The sequence below is a fragment of the Pseudoliparis swirei genome, chromosome 24 (assembly GCF_029220125.1).
Source record: "Pseudoliparis swirei isolate HS2019 ecotype Mariana Trench chromosome 24, NWPU_hadal_v1, whole genome shotgun sequence".
Taxonomy (NCBI): Eukaryota; Metazoa; Chordata; class Actinopteri; order Perciformes; family Liparidae; genus Pseudoliparis; species Pseudoliparis swirei.
In genome coordinates this window covers 23693272-23711377 of record NC_079411.1, presented here as the reverse complement: position 1 = coordinate 23711377, position 18106 = coordinate 23693272, and the positions used below count along the sequence as shown (strand labels likewise).

The window sequence follows — 18106 nt, the reverse complement described above, 5'->3', positions numbered from 1 at the left end:
CATGAAGACTCGCTGCAGTCTAAAGATCACTTGATGAAGTCAGTACGGCATCGGCACACACCAACCAACAAGCATTTTGATACAGCTGTAAGCACACTTTTGTTGAATGTGCATTTGTTTGTGGTGCTGTACATGTGTGTGTGTATGTAGAGTCTGTGTTGTCTCTATGAGTTGAGGCGTTAAAAGATGTTTAATATAGTTCCGAAATTTTAAAAAAGTGTTCTAATCCACTCTATACACACTGAAACAGTCCAACTGGCATAGGAGAAATAAACTAGAGCTGCAGTGTGTGAAATAATTCACGACAAACTCGACGAGTTTACTGACCATCTTACTCGCCGTCATTAAATGACACATCAGATTACTCGGGTATAATCTCCTTCAGACGCCCACCGGCCTGTCCACCAGTACACACTCACACACACTACACAACCCACTTCCACTGCCCTCCCTGCCTCACGCTGACTTTGCTGTTCCCGCGTCACCGAACAGAAATCCTTCTCGGCTGTCCGCCGCTCATTGAGGGAAATAGTTCCAGAACGAAAGAGCCGGAAGAACGGACGGCTCCAACTCCTCGTCCCTTTTTATCTGCGATAATTACAGAACCGCGTTGTGCAAGGAGCTCTCAGTGTGTTGAGTGTCTTTTTTTTCTTTCCAATCTTCCACCTGTGTTAAATACTCTCGTGTGATACTCTATTTTTTTTTTCATAAAAATTGAGGGATGAATACAGGAGACAGAAAATGCAATTACTTCTAAAGATAAAATAACCACTAAAATCAAATTTCATTTTTTCCTGAGCTCATATTCAAGTGTACATTCTGGGGAAATATGGACAGCAATGATTCAGGTAGAAATTAGAGCCCCTGCGGCTCCGGCAGTGGTACGACAAAAGCCCTGTGCCGTCTCCTTTCCTTCAAACCGCCAGCCAAGTATCTCGAAGGTCTAATAATCACGCCGCATGATGCTGAGAGGTCTCGGGGGAATGATGGGAGCTGATTGCTCTCGATCATAATAAGCTCCTCGAAAAGAGATTTGTCTACCCAACTTATTTCCCAGGGAAATATCCACAGCCCAACATAGTTGTGTGTGTCTCCACTCAGACCCACAGGCCTGACGGCTACTCAGCCCCGTCGTTAATGAGACTGCGTTTTAAATCATACCTCTGGAGCACTTTAAAAGGAATAAGGAGCTGACTGGCAAAAAATGATATGTTCATGGATGGAGATGGTACAAGTATGAGAAAACAAGAAGAGTGAGTCATCAGTTTTACTGGGAATAATTATGCCTACCGTAGCCACCTCAAATAGGTGGATGTTACAGTAAAAAAAATATATATATATGCAAAAATGTGTAGAGGTTGTAGCATGTGGGTTGCCTCGTCGTCATCATCACCTCTCCACCCGGCCACCTACAGTAGAGGTGTACAAAGCGAACGCACCCATCCTCCCACATTTACACGCACACAAGCAAACACACACAATCTCAAATGAGAGGCAGCCGAGTCAAACGCAACTTCATCCCCACACAACGCCCACACCCCCCGACTCCAAAAAAACGATTGTTTGCCCTGTTGGATTTTTTGCGGCTGTTATTTTGTCCCTATCCCTTCGAATGGTAGCTGCACTTAGCCGCCATGATGAGCCTTTTGGAGACGGATGTGCCCTCTAACCTGATGATCCATGCCCCGTGTTCCCAGAGGCTAAGTGTGTGTGTGTGTGTATGTGTGTGTGTGTGTTGAGAGACTTCAACAGCTGGATTCTTCAGGCTGTCAGCCACCACATCTGCCTAATGATATCTCTGCTGCTTGTTGATGTGTGAGCTACCAAGGGGAAGAGAAAGAAAAGACGACACAAACATATTTCACTCGGAGCACTCTGTGCTGCGTCGCATGTTTTAAGTTTTGATTCAGATTTGTCTCCAAGTTGTCTTAAAGCAATACTTACATGTGCATATGGAAACAGTTTTTCATCTGTGAAAGTGTTCCTCCTGTCTACACTGCACTCAAAGAAATGACTCATTGGATGAACTCAATTAAATTGTTGGCAGGTTTTCCATCCAATAATTATCTGCAACTCCAACTCAAATTTAGCACATCAGTGCAATACAATGTAATTAAGTTAGTCCAACTCATTTGTATCAAATACATCTCAAATATAAAAACGATATTCATTCAATTAAATTAATTTGTGTTTGTCCAACTCAAAATATAAACTAACTAACTAAAAAAATATGCAAACTCCACACAGAAAGAAAACCCCGACTGGGATTTGAACCCACAGCCCTCTGGCTTTGAGGCGACAGTGCTAGCCACTACAACACCGTACAGCCCTGAAAGTGTCTTCACCTCATGCAAACAACTGATTTTCAGAAGGCGCATGCGCAAAGGTTAGTCCTCAATGAAACACATTTATTTTGAGTTGATATGCACACCATCTAACCTAAATAAATCTAATAAATGAAAGTATTCATACATTTTGTGTTACACCCATTCAATATAAATATCTTCGTTTTGTAATTGATTTATTTAAATGTATCAAACAATATTTAAATATGTCACCTCTAAGAAGGGCTTGAATCGTTTTTTTGAGTGTGGGTGAGATGACTTCTCAGCCTGATTCAAATGTATGGGATGGGGGACCAAATCCACAGACCTCGTCCTGAGCAGAAATTATTCAAAATTCAAACTGAGGCTTCAGCCGTTTTAGTTTGACGAATCAAGTGACTATCTTAAAGTTTTTTTCTCTTTGCTCTCATATCTTCGTGCCACAGCCATGCAGGGTCAAACGGGGAACACATTTCGACCCATGCAGGACATTTTTGCCTGGACCAGTCTCATCCCCAATGTACAGGTGCATTGGGGATGAGATACAAGCCAATACAACAATACAAGCCTCCCTGATGATTACAGTTCATATTTTCAATTGGAGTGACAGCAAAGCATCAGCATCACATGAGGCAGGAGGAACAGTGGTACTTGTCCTTTATAAATCAGCTACAAACTTGAGGTCCGGCAGTTATTTTACAATCTGCTTTTATTTTTCCATAGATTGTTGCCGTCGTGGCGACGTTATCGCTTTACACGGGATGTACAGAGGTCATAGGCCCACACACAATTAACGCCAACATATAAACTAAAGGTGCGTTCACACCAAAAGCGAAACTATTTTTCGCGTCGCCCAAAACGCGTGAGTTTACTCGCTAGACCATTCGCCGTGTTCTCGCCATGAGCGTCGAGACGCTCCGCGAGGGGCGGGGCTTATCTCCGTGTCTCGTCTCCGTAGAGACCGTTATCATCTCCTTCATCCACCAGAATAACTAACCACTAGTTCTGCTTTATATTTGTTGTGGACGTCCCACACACTAACGCCCTCGTGTTTGGGTTCATGACATCACCCGTAGGCTCACTCAGCTCGGTCACTTTCACCGATGAAGTTACTGTTACGTCTGAAAGACTTCCGCTTCCAGCGCTACGAGAGCGGAACTCAAGAGCTGATTGGCCCGAGTTGCGAGATTACCGCCTCAAAGTTGAAATATTTAAACTCGGGGCGAAAATTGCGCCGCTGAAAACGCGTCGCCCACATCGCGTCGCCCCAAACGCGCCGCCCGGGAAAATATCGCGTCTATCGCAGCCACACGCACGTTGACTTTTCATGGGATTCGGTCGCGCGAAAAAATAGTTTCGCTTTTGGTGTGAACGTACTTTTAGACATACAAATATGACACTACAGGAGCATTTAAAGCCAATAGCACAAACACAAGGAATACATTAATCACAGGATTTGCAGTGCAGGTGTATGCTACACGCAATTAAAGCCAACAATGCATTAACAAATAGGAGGTAAGTTAAATCCCCCTGAATGGCTCAGCGTTGGCAGTCCTGCTGCTTCGTGCTCGGTTAACAGTCACCACATGTATCACCTGCCGGGTGGTCCACAGTAGCAGCAGCCTGCTCTTGTTCTGCTCATCTGCCCCAGACTCTTTCCTCCTCCTCCTCCTCCTACTCTTTCTCCTTTGATGCTGGCTGACTGTTAATGCCACTACTGCAGCAGCAAGCAGGATTTTCCATCGCAGTGGAAAAAAAGTTATATAAAAAAAAAAAAAGTGTCATCGTAAAATTCTTTAGAAGAATTTTTTTTTTTTTGCAGCGTCAAAATTAACATTATTTTGTACATTTCTTTTTCTCAACCTTCTCTGCTCGACCTTTTTGCTCATCGGATCATTCTTTCTCTATTCAATTTAATTCTTTCTGTCTCGGTTTCATTTTACTTGAAATTTCGAGTGTTTTCCGCTCGGTGCAAACTAAGATGCATGACTAAAAAACACGTGAAATAAGTCCACGTATTGGTCAGATGCATCTGGGCACACAATAATGCAGTAAAAAAACAAAATACGGGAAGAAGGTCTTGTGTTTTGGATAAGTGCATATTTCTGTGAGCAAAACATTGAAATCTTTTTAAAATAGAGCAGCTGTGGAGTTGGCTTTTACTCCACGGTAAAAATCTGTGCAAACGACCCAACAGAATGCTAAAAGCACTTAAAAGTCGGACCATAAAACCTGGGTTCATTACCCAGAAAGCAACGCACACCTGGTTACAGGAATAGTTTAGCCCAAACCTGCAGAGAACAAATGGCGAGTTGGGTCGGACCGAGGTCAGATCACATTCCCACCACAATAGATGCTCTGGTCAGCGGTCCTCATGTTGTTGGGCTGTTTCACACTTGCCTAAATAAAAATCAACCAGAATCTAATATAATATGCCAAAAGAATTCAGGTGTGAAAAAGACTTTTACTCTGGAATGAATTAGCTCTTTTCTGAAATGGGGATGTTTCACAGCTACAGCTGACTTCTTATCTTGTCCCACAAGATATTTATAAAAGTACATTTTATTTAATCATGATATGGTTTTTTGCAGTTGTAAACAATTTGCAGATGCTTGTCTCGCCTTTTAAACTAAAGAGACAATCAAAGCCAATCGAACCTATAACCGAGAATAATATACTCTGAATTGTTTTGTACATATCTGCTGCTGTATTTTATTGAAACATTGTATCGAAAATGTTACGCCACTAATTTGTAATAACCGACACTAATACATACAAAATATAAAGTGATGCTGTTTGCACAAGATAATTAACTTGTTGCCAGTAAATACTAACTTTTTCAAACAAGATAAAACACATGATTGGGGGACATTAGCACTCTGGGAACTCCTAATGTTTAGAGTAAGTAATCTCGGATATGTCTTGGATGTGGAGCTCCAGTGGGAGTTTCACCCCGTCTGTTTATATGCGCTGCAAACACTCGTGCGCATTCTCACTCCCTCTTTCTCACAGACTCAAACACTTACACATGCTGTGAGCATGTTGGGAAAACACCGGCAGCTGAACACGGACACACACCATCAGGCACGTGAACGATGGAGTGAGAGAAAGACTCCCAGGAGAAGCGTCCAGCTTTCTGAGGATGGCGCTGTTCACCTGCTCCCTCGCCGCCAAGAGGAATTCACCTCCACTCGCCCCCCGATGGGAGGAACTAAACTCTCTGTATGCACGAGCACATGATAGTCACTCTTCTGTTTTAGTCACCCATTCTTCTAGACTTGAGCAGAGAGCAGAAAAGGGAGAGAGAAAAACTGAGAGAGGGGGGATAGAGAAAAGGCAAGAGAGAGGGGAGAGAGAGAGCAATGGAGGGAGAGAGAAAGAACAAGCGAGAGAGGGAGAGTGAGAAGGAATGAGAGAAAGAGATACCAAAAGAGAGAGGGGAGAGAGAAGGGGAGAGGGAACAAGAGATAGAGGGGAGAGAGAGGTAGAGAAAGAACAAGAGAGATAGAGAGGGAGAGAGAACAAGAGAGAGAATGAAAGCGAGAGAGCAGAAAAGGGAGAGAGACCGAGAGAGAAAGAGAGAGAGAAGCGGGGGGGGGAATAGAGAAAATGTAAGAAAGAGGGGAGAGAGAGCAAGAGAAGGAGAGAGAAAGAACAAGCGAGAGAGGGAGAGTAAGAAGGAATGAGAGAGAGATAACAAAAGAGAGAGGGGAGAGGGAGAGAGAAAGAACAAGAGAGAGAGAGAGGGAAAGAGAAGGGGAGAGAGAACAAGAGAGAGAGGGAGAGTGAGAAGGAAAGAGAGAGAGAACAAGAGAGGGAGAGAAGGGGAGAGAGAACAAGAGGAAGATCGAGAAAGAAAGAGAGAGAACAAGAGAGGGAAAGAGAGCGGGAGAGAGAAAGAACAAGAGGGACGCAAGAGAGGGAGAGAAAAAGAATGAGAGAGAGAAGGAAAGAGAGGGGAGAGAGGGAGAGAGAACAAGAGAGAGAGGGAGAGAGAGAAGAAGAGAGAGAATGAAAGAGATAGTGAGAGAGAGGAGAAGAGAGAGGGAGAGAGAGAGAGAGAGCAGTCAATCGGGTTCTGGGTCTTCTTAACGACGCGTGCACAAAGCAGCAAATGAACCGTTACTTCTCTACTTCCGATGCCGCGCATTGCGACTCTGTTCATCATTCACAATCGATTTAGAAACTGACTCCGAGAGCCGGAGCAAACACACGCTTGAATGATTAAAAAAGATAAAACACGCAATTACATTTTGAGAATCTGACACCTCAGAATATAGGAACTGCGCCATTAATCTGAGAACCGAAGAACATTTTACGAATTTCATTCGGGGCCCATCGCGGTCAAAATGTAGCTCGTTGTTAATGTTTTGCAAAGGTCAGATTTAACCAACCGGTCAAGAGGACTCATGGTTCACACCTTCACATGGATCAGTTAAAACAGCTCGGCATTCTGGGAACTCTTAACACCAGACTCACATATGTTCTATAACAGACTCTACTACTGCCTTTCCGCATGTCCTTGTCTTTATAGTGTGTGTGTGTGTGTGTGTGTGTGTGTGTGTGACCACTGAGTACAATAAGATAACTCAAATTGATGCCTTAAATTGCTGTTGAGCCTTGAGACCAGTTCAGGAAATTGGTTTTATTCTTTAAAGAGCCAGCTTTCTTCCCCAACTGCATCATAATCATCACCATCATCACCATCACCATCATCATTGTAATTGTCATTGGCATCCTAACCACCATCATATGATACAAAATGTCAATACTGTATCTGTAACATCGAGAAAAAATAGACAAATATTCAGACGGGTCAATTTTCAACAACATTGTTTGTCTTTGAGTACAACACCTATCGTGACAGTTATAAAAAACAACAACAACAACATTTAAAATAAAAGCACGGTTTCACTGTGTGTTGTGTTCTGGAGTCTCTGTGATGGTTTGTGTTGATGCTGCACGTAAAGCTCAACCTGGGAAAACGTTTTCAAGCGGCGACACCGAGCGCGCACACAAGCCAGCAACCCATGCGCGATGTATTCTTATATTTTATGTACAATATAGTCAAAACAAAAACAAACATGTACATGAAGATGGAGTCCATCATACATATCTTCTCGTGTCCCTCTTGCACAGTATCTTTTTGAAGGACCTCCTGAAGTCATTGTTGAAGATGGTGTAGATGATGGGGTTCAGCGCGCTGTTGCAGTAGCCGAACCAGAAGAAGAACTTGAACAGCGTGTTGGGCACCAGGCAGGACGCGCACAGCGTCATCAGCATGTACGTGAAGAAGAAGGGGAACCAGCAGACGACGAACACGCCGATGACCACGGCCAGGACGAAGGTGAAGCGTTTCTCCCGGTTCTGGCGACCCTTCCAGCGGCTGCCCTTGAAGCTCGACGTCCTCTTCGGCGGCGCGCCCGGTTTCATCTGGCTCACTTTGGTTTTCCCCTTGGCCATTTTCTTTTTGATGGAGCACGGATTGTTGACTTTGTGGTCGGAGGACGACGACTCTTCGAGGTCCCCGTTGAGGTCGGCCTTCTCCCCGTCGGCTCCTCCCGCTCCCTCCTTCAGCTCGATGTCCTCCCGCTCGTGGCACAGGCGCTCCTCGCCCGCCGCGCCGTTCTCCCTCTGGTCGGCGGCGGCGACCGTCGCCGTCTTCGGCCTCTCCTTCCGCTTCCGGTCTCCCGGCGGCGCCCGCGTCCTCTTCTTGGCGATCTGGTAGATCCGCACGTAAACCAGGACCATGATGACGCAGGGGAGGAAGAAGGAGCCGATGCACGAGGAAATGACGTACCATTTGTCGTTATTGATCTTGCACACGGGCTCCTCCTCGCTGTTTTCTTTCTCCATGGTGATGAGAGGCGGGAAGGAGATAACCGCCGCGATGACCCACACGATGAAGATGATGCACTTGATGCGCCGCGGCGTCCTCTTCAGGTTGTACTCGATGGCCTGCGTGATGGACCAGTAGCGGTCTAAGCTGATGGCGCACAGGTGGGCGATGGAGGCGGTGCAGAGGAGAACATCAAGTGCCAGATATATCGCACACCACACCTCGCCAAAGTACCAGTATCCCATCAGCTCATTGGCCAAGGAAAAAGGCATCACGAGGGTAGCAACCAAAATGTCCGCCGACGCCAAAGACACCAGGAATAAGTTCTGCGGAGCCCTCAGGGCCCGGCTTGTAAACACAGCGATGACCACGAGCACGTTGCCAAACACCGTCAGCGAGATCATGATTCCCACCAGCACGCTGAGCGGCAGGGCGACCCGGAGGCTGTACGGGGTCGCGTCTGGAAGAGTCTGGTTGGTCTCGTTGTCAAACCCCATTGGAGTAGATTGGCCCACTTCCTGTGTGAGTTCCTCTGAGGTGAACAAATATCATCACCTGGAACCGAAGAGCTAGTAACTCCCAGCAGGGCGGCGAAGGGAAGGAGACGAATCAGTCCTCTGAGGCTTTCCCGGATTTTTCTTTTTCATCATGTACAATCTCCTGTCCTGAAGGGGAAGCTCTTATCATTAGTGCGGCTGTCAATTCATCTGAAAATATGAGGCAACAAGAGAGGGGGGGGGGGGGGGTGAGATAGCTTCAACGCTATTACACTTTTCAAATCAATTATGACACACTTTACATGATTACAACTACAAATATGGCTGAAGCAGCATATATCAGCTCTTTTATCCCCGAATAGCTTTTTTTTTTTTTTAAAGGGCATATAAAGTGCGAAATGATATTTACCTGAGCCAGAAAGCGGTGGCACAACCTCTCCGGTGCCAGAGGCGCGCCGGCATGGGGGGGGAAAGAAGAAGCTGTCAGTGGGGTAACTTCTTTAAACAGATCAATAGGAAGCCAATAGGATCCATGGGCCGGATCAAGCGTGAAGTCTGTCTCTCCCGACACAATGGTCCCTGCGCTGCGTCTCGCCGGGCTCCGTCGCGGACCTAATAGAGCGCTAATCATGTTATCCCGGGCGCTGCCGTGCTGTTGTCTGCGTGCGGATCCTCTCTCTCTCTCCTCAGTGTGCACCAGTGCGCCACTCCCTCTCTTTATAACCCGCACGCTGCAAAAAGTGTCACTGTGCTCACTGCGGGTCACTGTGCGTGTCAACAGGCACAGACATGTGGGTCCATCAGCACGTGACGTCACAGAAGAAGAAGAATATAGCAATAATGCGCTTTAAAAAAAAAAGAATAGTGAAGGGGTTGCAGGGAGGAAAACGCCATAAAAATGAAGCCGAGGAAATACCAAAAAAAAGGATACACACACACACACACACACATACATACATACAGAAAGGCGACATGCAGATACAGGTGTTGAACACACGTGACACCACATGCCGTTGACACCTCATAAGTGGTCAAGTTTTAGCATGTTTGTTGAAATGGCCTAGAGTGTTTCTGTTATTGTGTCCCTCCCTGTGCATACTTCTGTAATGGCTATAGACCACGCACATGCATAATTAATGGTGAACTAAGTAGGCTACAGGATCGAGGCAAGTTTATTTACATGAAATAAAAACCTAATCGAAACCACATAAAATTAAGCACCAATCAAATTATAAATATAAAATGCAACACAAAAACATAACCAAAAGAAAGTTAAAAGTGCACTCACATTCAAATAATAAATAGTTAAAACGTGAATTAAAAGCTATTACTCTTTGAAGGACACAGGATACATGCAGTTTTTTTTAAATTTTAGATTTGAGAGAGGATTGAAGTAGAGAGAAGTGTATTTATTATAATCAATAATAATGTACACCCTCGCCTTTAATGATATATTCCATAAAAAATGGGTCGTTGTTGAAAACAAAACTGGAATCCATCTTTGTTTGTTTATTTACACTGAGACGTCAGTATTGATTTGTTTGTTAAACTATATTGTTATTATATTATTATAAACTATAATTATATGGTGTTTCTTAAACTCAGCTGAAAACAATAACACACAAATTCAAAGACTAAGAGAAATAGACCATAATGAAAGAGTAAACTACAGGACCTGTTGGGACAGATATTTTTTGCAGTGCAGATGCTCCGTTGCTAAGCAGCAGCCAGAGCCACACCACGTGGATATCGAGAGAGTCCCTTTATTCATGCGTTCACCTGTTTTACACTTCATTTACAACACAGGGAGGAAACTTTGTCAGGATCAGACCTCAGATGGATTCTCAGACCTGAATTGAATCACGATGAGATACTTTTGTGTTTACAGATCTGACTTGGGGAGCAGTGATATTATTCATCCACATTTTACCATATGGAGCCTGTTTGGGGGACCGTGTGTGCTTTTGTAAATTTATTTCCTTAAAACTGTCACAGTTTCAGCTCCACACCCTCCTCACTCCCCGTCGTCAGTCTAACTCTCTTCACCTGTTCACACACCTGTTGTCACAGTTCAGCTCCTCACTCTGTGGTTCAGTCACTCCCACCTCGTCAGTCTGACTTCCTTCACCTGTTCACACACCTGTCTTTGATCACTAATCAAATCCCGATAGAGTCTCCTGCCTCACACACACACCTTGCCAGATTGTTCTTCCTTTTCTATGCCAGACTCTCCAGCACTTGTTTCTAGATGGATTTCCTGTTGCCGACCCTGCCTGTCCCTGGTTAACCCGCTAGTCCGACTCCCCGAGAACCTACCAGCCCTTCGTCCTGTTGATACTCTGCCTGCCGTTTCCAGAGTGTGGAATATAAGTTCGAAGGATCCCTGGAGTCAAGGGTGCATTTGGGTCTACACACGAGTCGTTACATTACAATCTGGCCAGTCATGGACCCAGCACAGACTCCTGCACCGGCGAGCCGATTCGAGAGAATCGAGGGGGCTGCTAGTGACCAGAAGCTCCATCCCTGTGCTTTATTTTCTAGGCGGCTCGCACTTGCTGAAAGAATTTACGATGTGGGTAACCGGGAGCTGCTTGCTGTGAAGCTGGCCCTCGAGGAGTGGCGCCACTGGCTGGAGGGGACCAGTCTGCCCTTTTTGTGTTGGACTGACCACAAGAACCTGGAGTACATTCAGTCCGCCAAGAGACTGAACTCTCGGCAAGCCAGATGGTCTCTGTTTTTCACCCGATTCAACTTTTCACTATGTTACAGGCCCGGTACCCGCAACGTCAAGCCTGACGCCCTGTCCCGCCAGTTTGGGGACAAGGGGGATTCCACCCCTTGCAAGGATACTATCCTTCCTGCCCCCGTCTTGGTTGCCTCGATCACCTGGGAGATAGAGGAGAGAGTCAAGGCCGCCCTGGAGGACCAGGCCGGTCCTAGCTCCTGTCCTCCTGATCGCCTGTTTGTCCCTCAGACCTTGAGGTCTGATGTCCTCCAGTGGGCCCATAACTCCAGACTCACCTGCCACCCCCGGGAGCCAGCGTACGAGGGATGTCTTGCTGCAGAGATTCTGGTGGTCTACTCTGGAGAGACACCCGGGAGTTCGTCAACGCCTGCCCTGTCTGCAACCAGCATAAACCATCTCACCAGGCTCCTGCGGGTCTTCTGCAACCTCTGTCTGTGCCCCATCGGCCCTGGTCGCACATCTCCTTGGACTTTGTTACCGGTTTCCCGCTGTCCAATAAACATACCACCATCCTGACAGTGGTAGATCGCTTCAGTAAGATTGCTCACTTCGTGCCCTTGCCCAAGCTCCCCTCGGCCAAGGAGACTGCTGAGCTGGTCCGGCTGCATGTCTTCCGGCTTCATGGTTTTCCCACGGACGTGGTCTCTGACCGGGGAACTCAGTTTACGTCAGTCTTGTGGAGGGAGTTCTGCACGCTTATCGGGGCCACTGCAAGCCTGTCATCGGGATTCCACCCACAGTCTAACGGCCAGACGGAGCGCAAGAACCAGGAGATGGAGACGGCTCTAAGGTGCTTGGTCTCCGAGCATCCGGCGTCTTGGTCCCAGCAACTCTTGTGGGTGGAGTATGCCCACAACTCCCTGACCAGCTCTGCCACTGGGATGTCCCCGTTCCAGTGTGCCTACGGGTTCCAGCCTCCACTGTTTCCTGCCCTGGAGAAGGAGGTTTCCTGCCCCTCGGTCCAGGCTTTTGTCCGCCGCTGCCGCCGTACCTGGGCTGAAGCCAGAGCTGCGCTTCTTCGCTCGGTCAACCGTTATTCCTCGGCAGCCAACCAGCGCCGCTCTGAAGCCCCCAGTTACCAGGCTGGCCAGAGGGTATGGCTTTCGACCCGAGACCTTCCCTTGCGGGTAGAATGTAAGAAGTTGGGACCCAGGTTCATTTGACCGTTCGAGATCCTGAAGGTCATCAATCCTGCAGTGGTGAGGCTCAAACTGCTCCGGGCCTTGCGGGTCCATCCATCGTTCCACGTCTCCAGGGTGAAGCCGGTTCGGGAGTCCCCACTGGTTCCTGCTGTCCAGCGTCCTCCACCACCACGGTTCATCGATGGAGGTTTGACTTGCACTGTTCGCCGCCTACTTCGTTCCCGCCGGCGTGGGAGAGGGCTACAATACCTGGTTGACTGGGAGGGTTATGGTCCAGGGGAGAGATCCTGGGTTCCGGCGCGACACATTCTGTATCCCCCTCTCATCAGGGAGTTTCACCGCAGCCACCCTGACCAGCCCGCCAAGGGTCCTGTGGCCACAGTGGCTACACAGCCAAACCCTGTTCCCTCTCGGTCATCGACGGAGTCAGATGTTGAAGCGGATGAGGAGGAGTCGTCTTCCGATCACGACAACTCACCCGTCGGGGAGGAGAGGATGGGGAGGTCGGATGAGTATTAACCCCTGGACTGTTCCTGTCGTGCCGCAAATTCACACACACACCTTGCCAGATTGTTCTTCCTTTTCTATGCCAGACTCTCCAGCACTTGTTTCTAGACGGATTTCCTGTTGCCGACCCTGCCTGTCCCTGGTTAACCCGCTAGTCCAACTCCCCATGAACCTACCAGCCCTTCGTCCTGTTGATACTCTGCCTGCCGTTTCCAGAGTGTGGAATATAAGTTCGAAGGATCCCTGGAATCGAGGGTGCATTTGGGTCTACACACGAGTCGTTACAAAAACTGCTTTAAATGTGCAGTTGAGACGACATTGTGCTTGAACACACCAAGAGGAGCCGGGTTCAATCGTAACCTTTTTGTTTACAATATATATTTCATTATTATGAAAGTATTTCTAAAGCAATATGTGTCTTCTGTAAAATAGCTGTAGATGATGTATTTATTGTTTACGTCTGTGTAACTATTCAAGACCATTGCAAGAAGGCAAATATTAAAAATGTTCTTACGCCTCACATTATTTACCAAGTGCTGCTTCACCGGGTGATATTTAACTGTCAAATTCAGATTTTTTTTCTTGTTTACTTTCTCTGCATGCGTAAGGCGATTATGTGATGACAGCAGACATGCAACACTTCCATTACATCTAGTCTCAACAACAACTTTTTTCATTGGTTGGTTTTGTTGGTTAAATAAATATGAACTAAACCAGCAGCATGTGAGACAATATGTTGTCATTTTGTATTCGTTTGTATAAAATGGAGGATGTAAAACTGGCTTATGAACACAATTTAATAGTTACTGCTTTTTGCATTACTGTATAAACTGAAACTAAGAAGCCTTTTGTTTTGTAACCTTTCAGTGAGCCGTTTATATCTAGGGAACGTGTTGCAAAACAAACACTGGCTCTAGAGAGCCTTTCCCTTTTTTAAGCTCCATGATTCCTGTGTGCTCCGACACGCTTGGAAAAGGAAAGGTGAGTATCAGCGGCAAGTCGCAGCCAGCTGCTCGATCCATTGTGCCCATGTGCGGGCATGTAGACCCGCCCCTACTCGACCATCTGATTGGTTACTGGCTGCTAAATGGTCAAATTAGCCTAGCTATGATGCTAACAGGCCTGGTGAACTTGAAAAAACTTGATGAGAAATTCAGATTCAAGGGATGCTTAGCAGTCAAAATGATTTTATTTTTATTTTTTAAATTGTTTAATGAATATTTTATCATCAAATTAAATGGAATACCGACGGTGAGCGATGGGGCATCAAGTTTGATGCAATCTGCAACCTCACCACTAGAGGCCACTTATTCCTACAACTCATGAACAGGTTCTGTCTTATCACAATCAGTGTTGTCAGTTATGAACGGTTTTAGTTTTAGCGTACAGAACATGCAAATACTAAATTAAAAAGTATTTCCCATCACTTTAAAAGATGGAGTCCACTGATTGTTATTTCCCATCATTTCAGCAAATCAACAAACAGAAAACATGTCGTCCGATTTCATCCATCAGGGGATTTATCCATTTACAAACTCCCAGAGTCTTCCCATAACCGTAGCCCCTTCTTACCACAAAAAGCTCTGACTCTGTCACACAACTCAATGCCCGGTCTGTGGTCTTCTCTGGAAAATCTAATATCACTCTGGGAGGGTTACTGGGAGGATGAACATTCTTGAGTGGGAGGCTGCGGTGTACCCTTTGACATTAGTCTTGGTGTACACGACTCAGTGACGTGTCCACTGGATCAAAGTGCACTCTGGTTTTATCGTGACGTTGAATACATTTAGTGACATTTAAATGCTGCCACTCTTGCACAAATCTTTGCCCTGTCATGATCCAATATTATACATTTTCAACATGATTTGATAGTCTCTATCAGACGTTTTTAATGCATGTTTTTTGTGTGTTTACTTGAAGCTTCAGAGCCCAAAGGCTCATAGACTGGTGTGGAGGCTGGATGCTGGTGGGCTGGAGGTCAGCTGACTAGGAGACCGGTTGCAGACAAGGAGGGTTGTGAGTGGTTTGCAGGAAACTTCGAAGACGACATCCGGCTGGGAAACAAAGCGACTCACTCTCGGCTTCTCCTTGAAGTGCTGCCGCGATCTCCTCCGGGAGCAACGTACGCTAATGGGGGGATGGTGGCAATGAGATGGTCACAGTTCGATCAAATTTAAAAACCTTTTTGTGAAGAAAAAAACATTGTTGCTCTGCTAGAACCAGATTTTGTCAGTTCATTCTGTCAAGTTTGAGGAAGCCAGATGACTCACATGTAGGGCAGGCAGGTAGAGTTCAATGATTTATTAAATAAAAGGCTCGGTAATTAAAGGCATCGGGTTGGTGATTGGCAAAACGGTTGCACAAAACTCCAAACAACCAAGATGCCGAAGACCAACTGAGAACAGACAGGAGGAGCGAAGAGACTCGGGCCCGATCCCAATGTCCCCCCAAAGGCCTTAAGACCCTGAACCCCTCACAGACATGGGACTGGGCCTCCACACACACACAAGGAAAGGAGGGAGATCACGAGGGAGATAACGAGGGACAGGTTGCAGCCTGGTTGACGAGGAACAGGTGAAACTCATGAGGTCATGGCAGACAATCACACAGGCTGAGGGGAGGTCTTTCAAAATAAAACAGGAAACTAACTATAACGATAACTCCAGCAGCAACAGTTATAATACTCTGCATTTTCAATAATACATTTTTAGGCACACACATTTATTGTGACGCGTTATATTATTTTACTTTGTATGACATATTATGCTGTGACTTTTCTTATGACATTTTTATGACACACACAACATGTTTCATGTCCCGGCACCCGGTAACTTACAGTTGCGCAACTCCAGAAGCTGAAGAGACAATTATCCGTCTATATTCCATTATCTGTATCGCATATCCTCCATGGGTCACGGGGGAGAGGATTTTTTATTGCAAACTATAATATGATTTTTTAAACATTTATATGACATTTTAATGGTATGACATGTTTTTTTATGGTATGCTATTTTATATTACTCTTTTCATGATGTAGAGTATTATGAAATAGCTTTTTACAAACTATAATATGATTTTTTTTGTTTGACATTGGTTTGACATTAAATGGCATGTACTACACTATTTTAGTAATGTTCTTTACCATGACGTTATTTTATGTGTTTTTTTAATAATTGCTTTTGTATATTGTAACTTATTCTTAGCAGACATGTTTTTTGTGACATAGTATAGTGTGACATTGTTATGTCACACTATACTATGCATTCATACTTATATTAAGACTCTTAAACGCAGATCAAACTGGTACACATGCGGTATGTGATTTCTCTCCACACAAAAAACAAATGAGATGTCTCTTTAATTCTTATGTTTATAAAACTGGGACTTAGTTAAAGAATTATTATCGATACTTGGCCTTAGTGTGTATCCCCCACCCCTATACTATGACTTTTTTTAGAACATACCATACAATTACTTTTCTATTTACAACGTTTTTGACACACTACACCTTTTTTCGACATACATTTAAGAGAAGTTACAGTAGCCTATGTGTAAAATAATCAAGGAAAAAACAAGAAATATAACAATTTTGAATTATTTATTTATTTACTCTTGATTCTATTTTCTGAAAAGTTTACAAGCGATATACAGCTTGATCTGTGTTCATTACAGTACATTCTTGGATAGGAATATTCGAAAAACTGCCATTAAGTGTTACTTGGAATATCATTTCTCATTGGTGTGCGTGTGGCTTCCTATTGGCTGTGTGATGTGCAGCTGAGCATCACTGGACTGAGAAACATCACTCAACAGAATGATCACAACAGACCCCGTTCTTCCACATTGACCTGGCCTTTTACTTTGGTAATGGACAGAAATTCACTCTTTTTGAAAAAAATATTTTTACGTATTATCTGATAGTCAGTTGCCCAATGATGGCACTCTAGGAAATGTGTGAGAGGCTTTTAAAACTGTGAGTGTATATCCAAAGCGCTCACCTCAGTGCTCATATCAGCCTATGATAATCCCGTGTTTCCGTGCTGGTAAAATAACATCGACCCGTTGCAGCCACTGGAGTGTTTTGGGGTAAACAGCTGTTTGTCGTGGCGCTCCTTGACGCATGAGGGCGCAGACGAAGCGCAAGGATACAGTGACACCTGTCGTCTCCTGCAAGAGCCTCCCCCGTTAGAGGATGACGCCGTGGGGGAAACGCATGTTTAAAGAGGCGTGACCATTTGGAGGATGAAGACAAATCTGAGGGCAGAGCACTCAGTTACTATTTTAAAGTACCTACTTTGGTGTTTTACAGGGTGATAGGGCCCAGACAAACAGGTGGTGGTGTTGGTGGGGATTCATCCGCAGCTCCACCCAGTTCAGTGAAACGAAGCAGGATGATAGACAGAAGGGACTTTCAGATGGTCGTGTTATACTCTTCCTACTCATGTGGTGGCCAACTACTCAGTATTAGAGAAATACAGGCGGCTCTGATCATATTGAGACAATAATGTTGATTTTAATTCACCAGCAGGGGGCGGTGTTGACCGGGAGCACAGACACACCGCTCGGGCCTCTGAAAAAGGGAATAAATAATAAAAGGCTGATCTGAACTCTAAACTTGTAGCCCACTGCTCATTGTACTTTATTTTATTACATATCATGTATTCCATATGTGTGAAGTAACAATGGAGAGCTGAATCAAGGACAGGAACAGGATTATTGACGGATTGATTGGGCGATACATATTATCTTGGGGACCTTTGTGATGTTGGTTGTATGACATGAACATCATAAATGTAATTATAACCAAAGGTTGTGTTGGTATAGGGGGAAATATGCTGCATACAAAATGCTGACATGACAGTTATGATTCTTAGGAGTTCTTTCTATGTGTATCATGTGAATTAATAGTGAATCACAACAATACATCCAGTTTCTTGTTTTTCTGTAAGAACGCAAAGACAGTGAGCCCTGAATGTCAATGTAGTGTTGAATAAGTTCTAACAAGTAAAATACCAAAGACACATTTATAATTGATCAAATTTTAAAGTAAA

The 18106-nt window shown here is 45.2% G+C and overlaps 1 protein-coding gene across 2 annotated transcripts; it reads right to left on the bottom strand.

The window, feature by feature from the left end:
- Positions 1 to 6949: 6949 nt before the first annotated feature.
- Positions 6950 to 17179, bottom strand: adra2a (adrenoceptor alpha 2A). 2 transcript variants are annotated; one of them, XM_056410282.1, is made up of 3 exons: positions 17054 to 17179; positions 9070 to 9272; positions 6950 to 8870 (listed from the first exon to the last, which is right to left on the bottom strand). In XM_056410282.1, exon 3 carries the CDS (start codon positions 8658 to 8660, stop codon positions 7431 to 7433), a length of 1230 nt encoding a protein of 409 aa, XP_056266257.1. In that variant the 5' UTR covers positions 8661 to 8870; positions 9070 to 9272; positions 17054 to 17179; the 3' UTR covers positions 6950 to 7430. The 2 variants fall into 2 exon arrangements, with proteins under 2 accessions (XP_056266257.1, XP_056266256.1); XM_056410281.1 differs by lacking the exon at positions 17054 to 17179 and having other exon boundaries at positions 9070 to 9292.
- Between the last annotated feature and the right edge of the window lie 927 nt (positions 17180 to 18106).

Bases quoted from the DNA above. Each gene is read 5' to 3' on its own strand.
- adra2a (XM_056410282.1), bottom strand. From the start codon at position 8,660: ATGGGGTTTGACAACGAGACCAACCAGACTCTTCCAGACGCGACCCCG.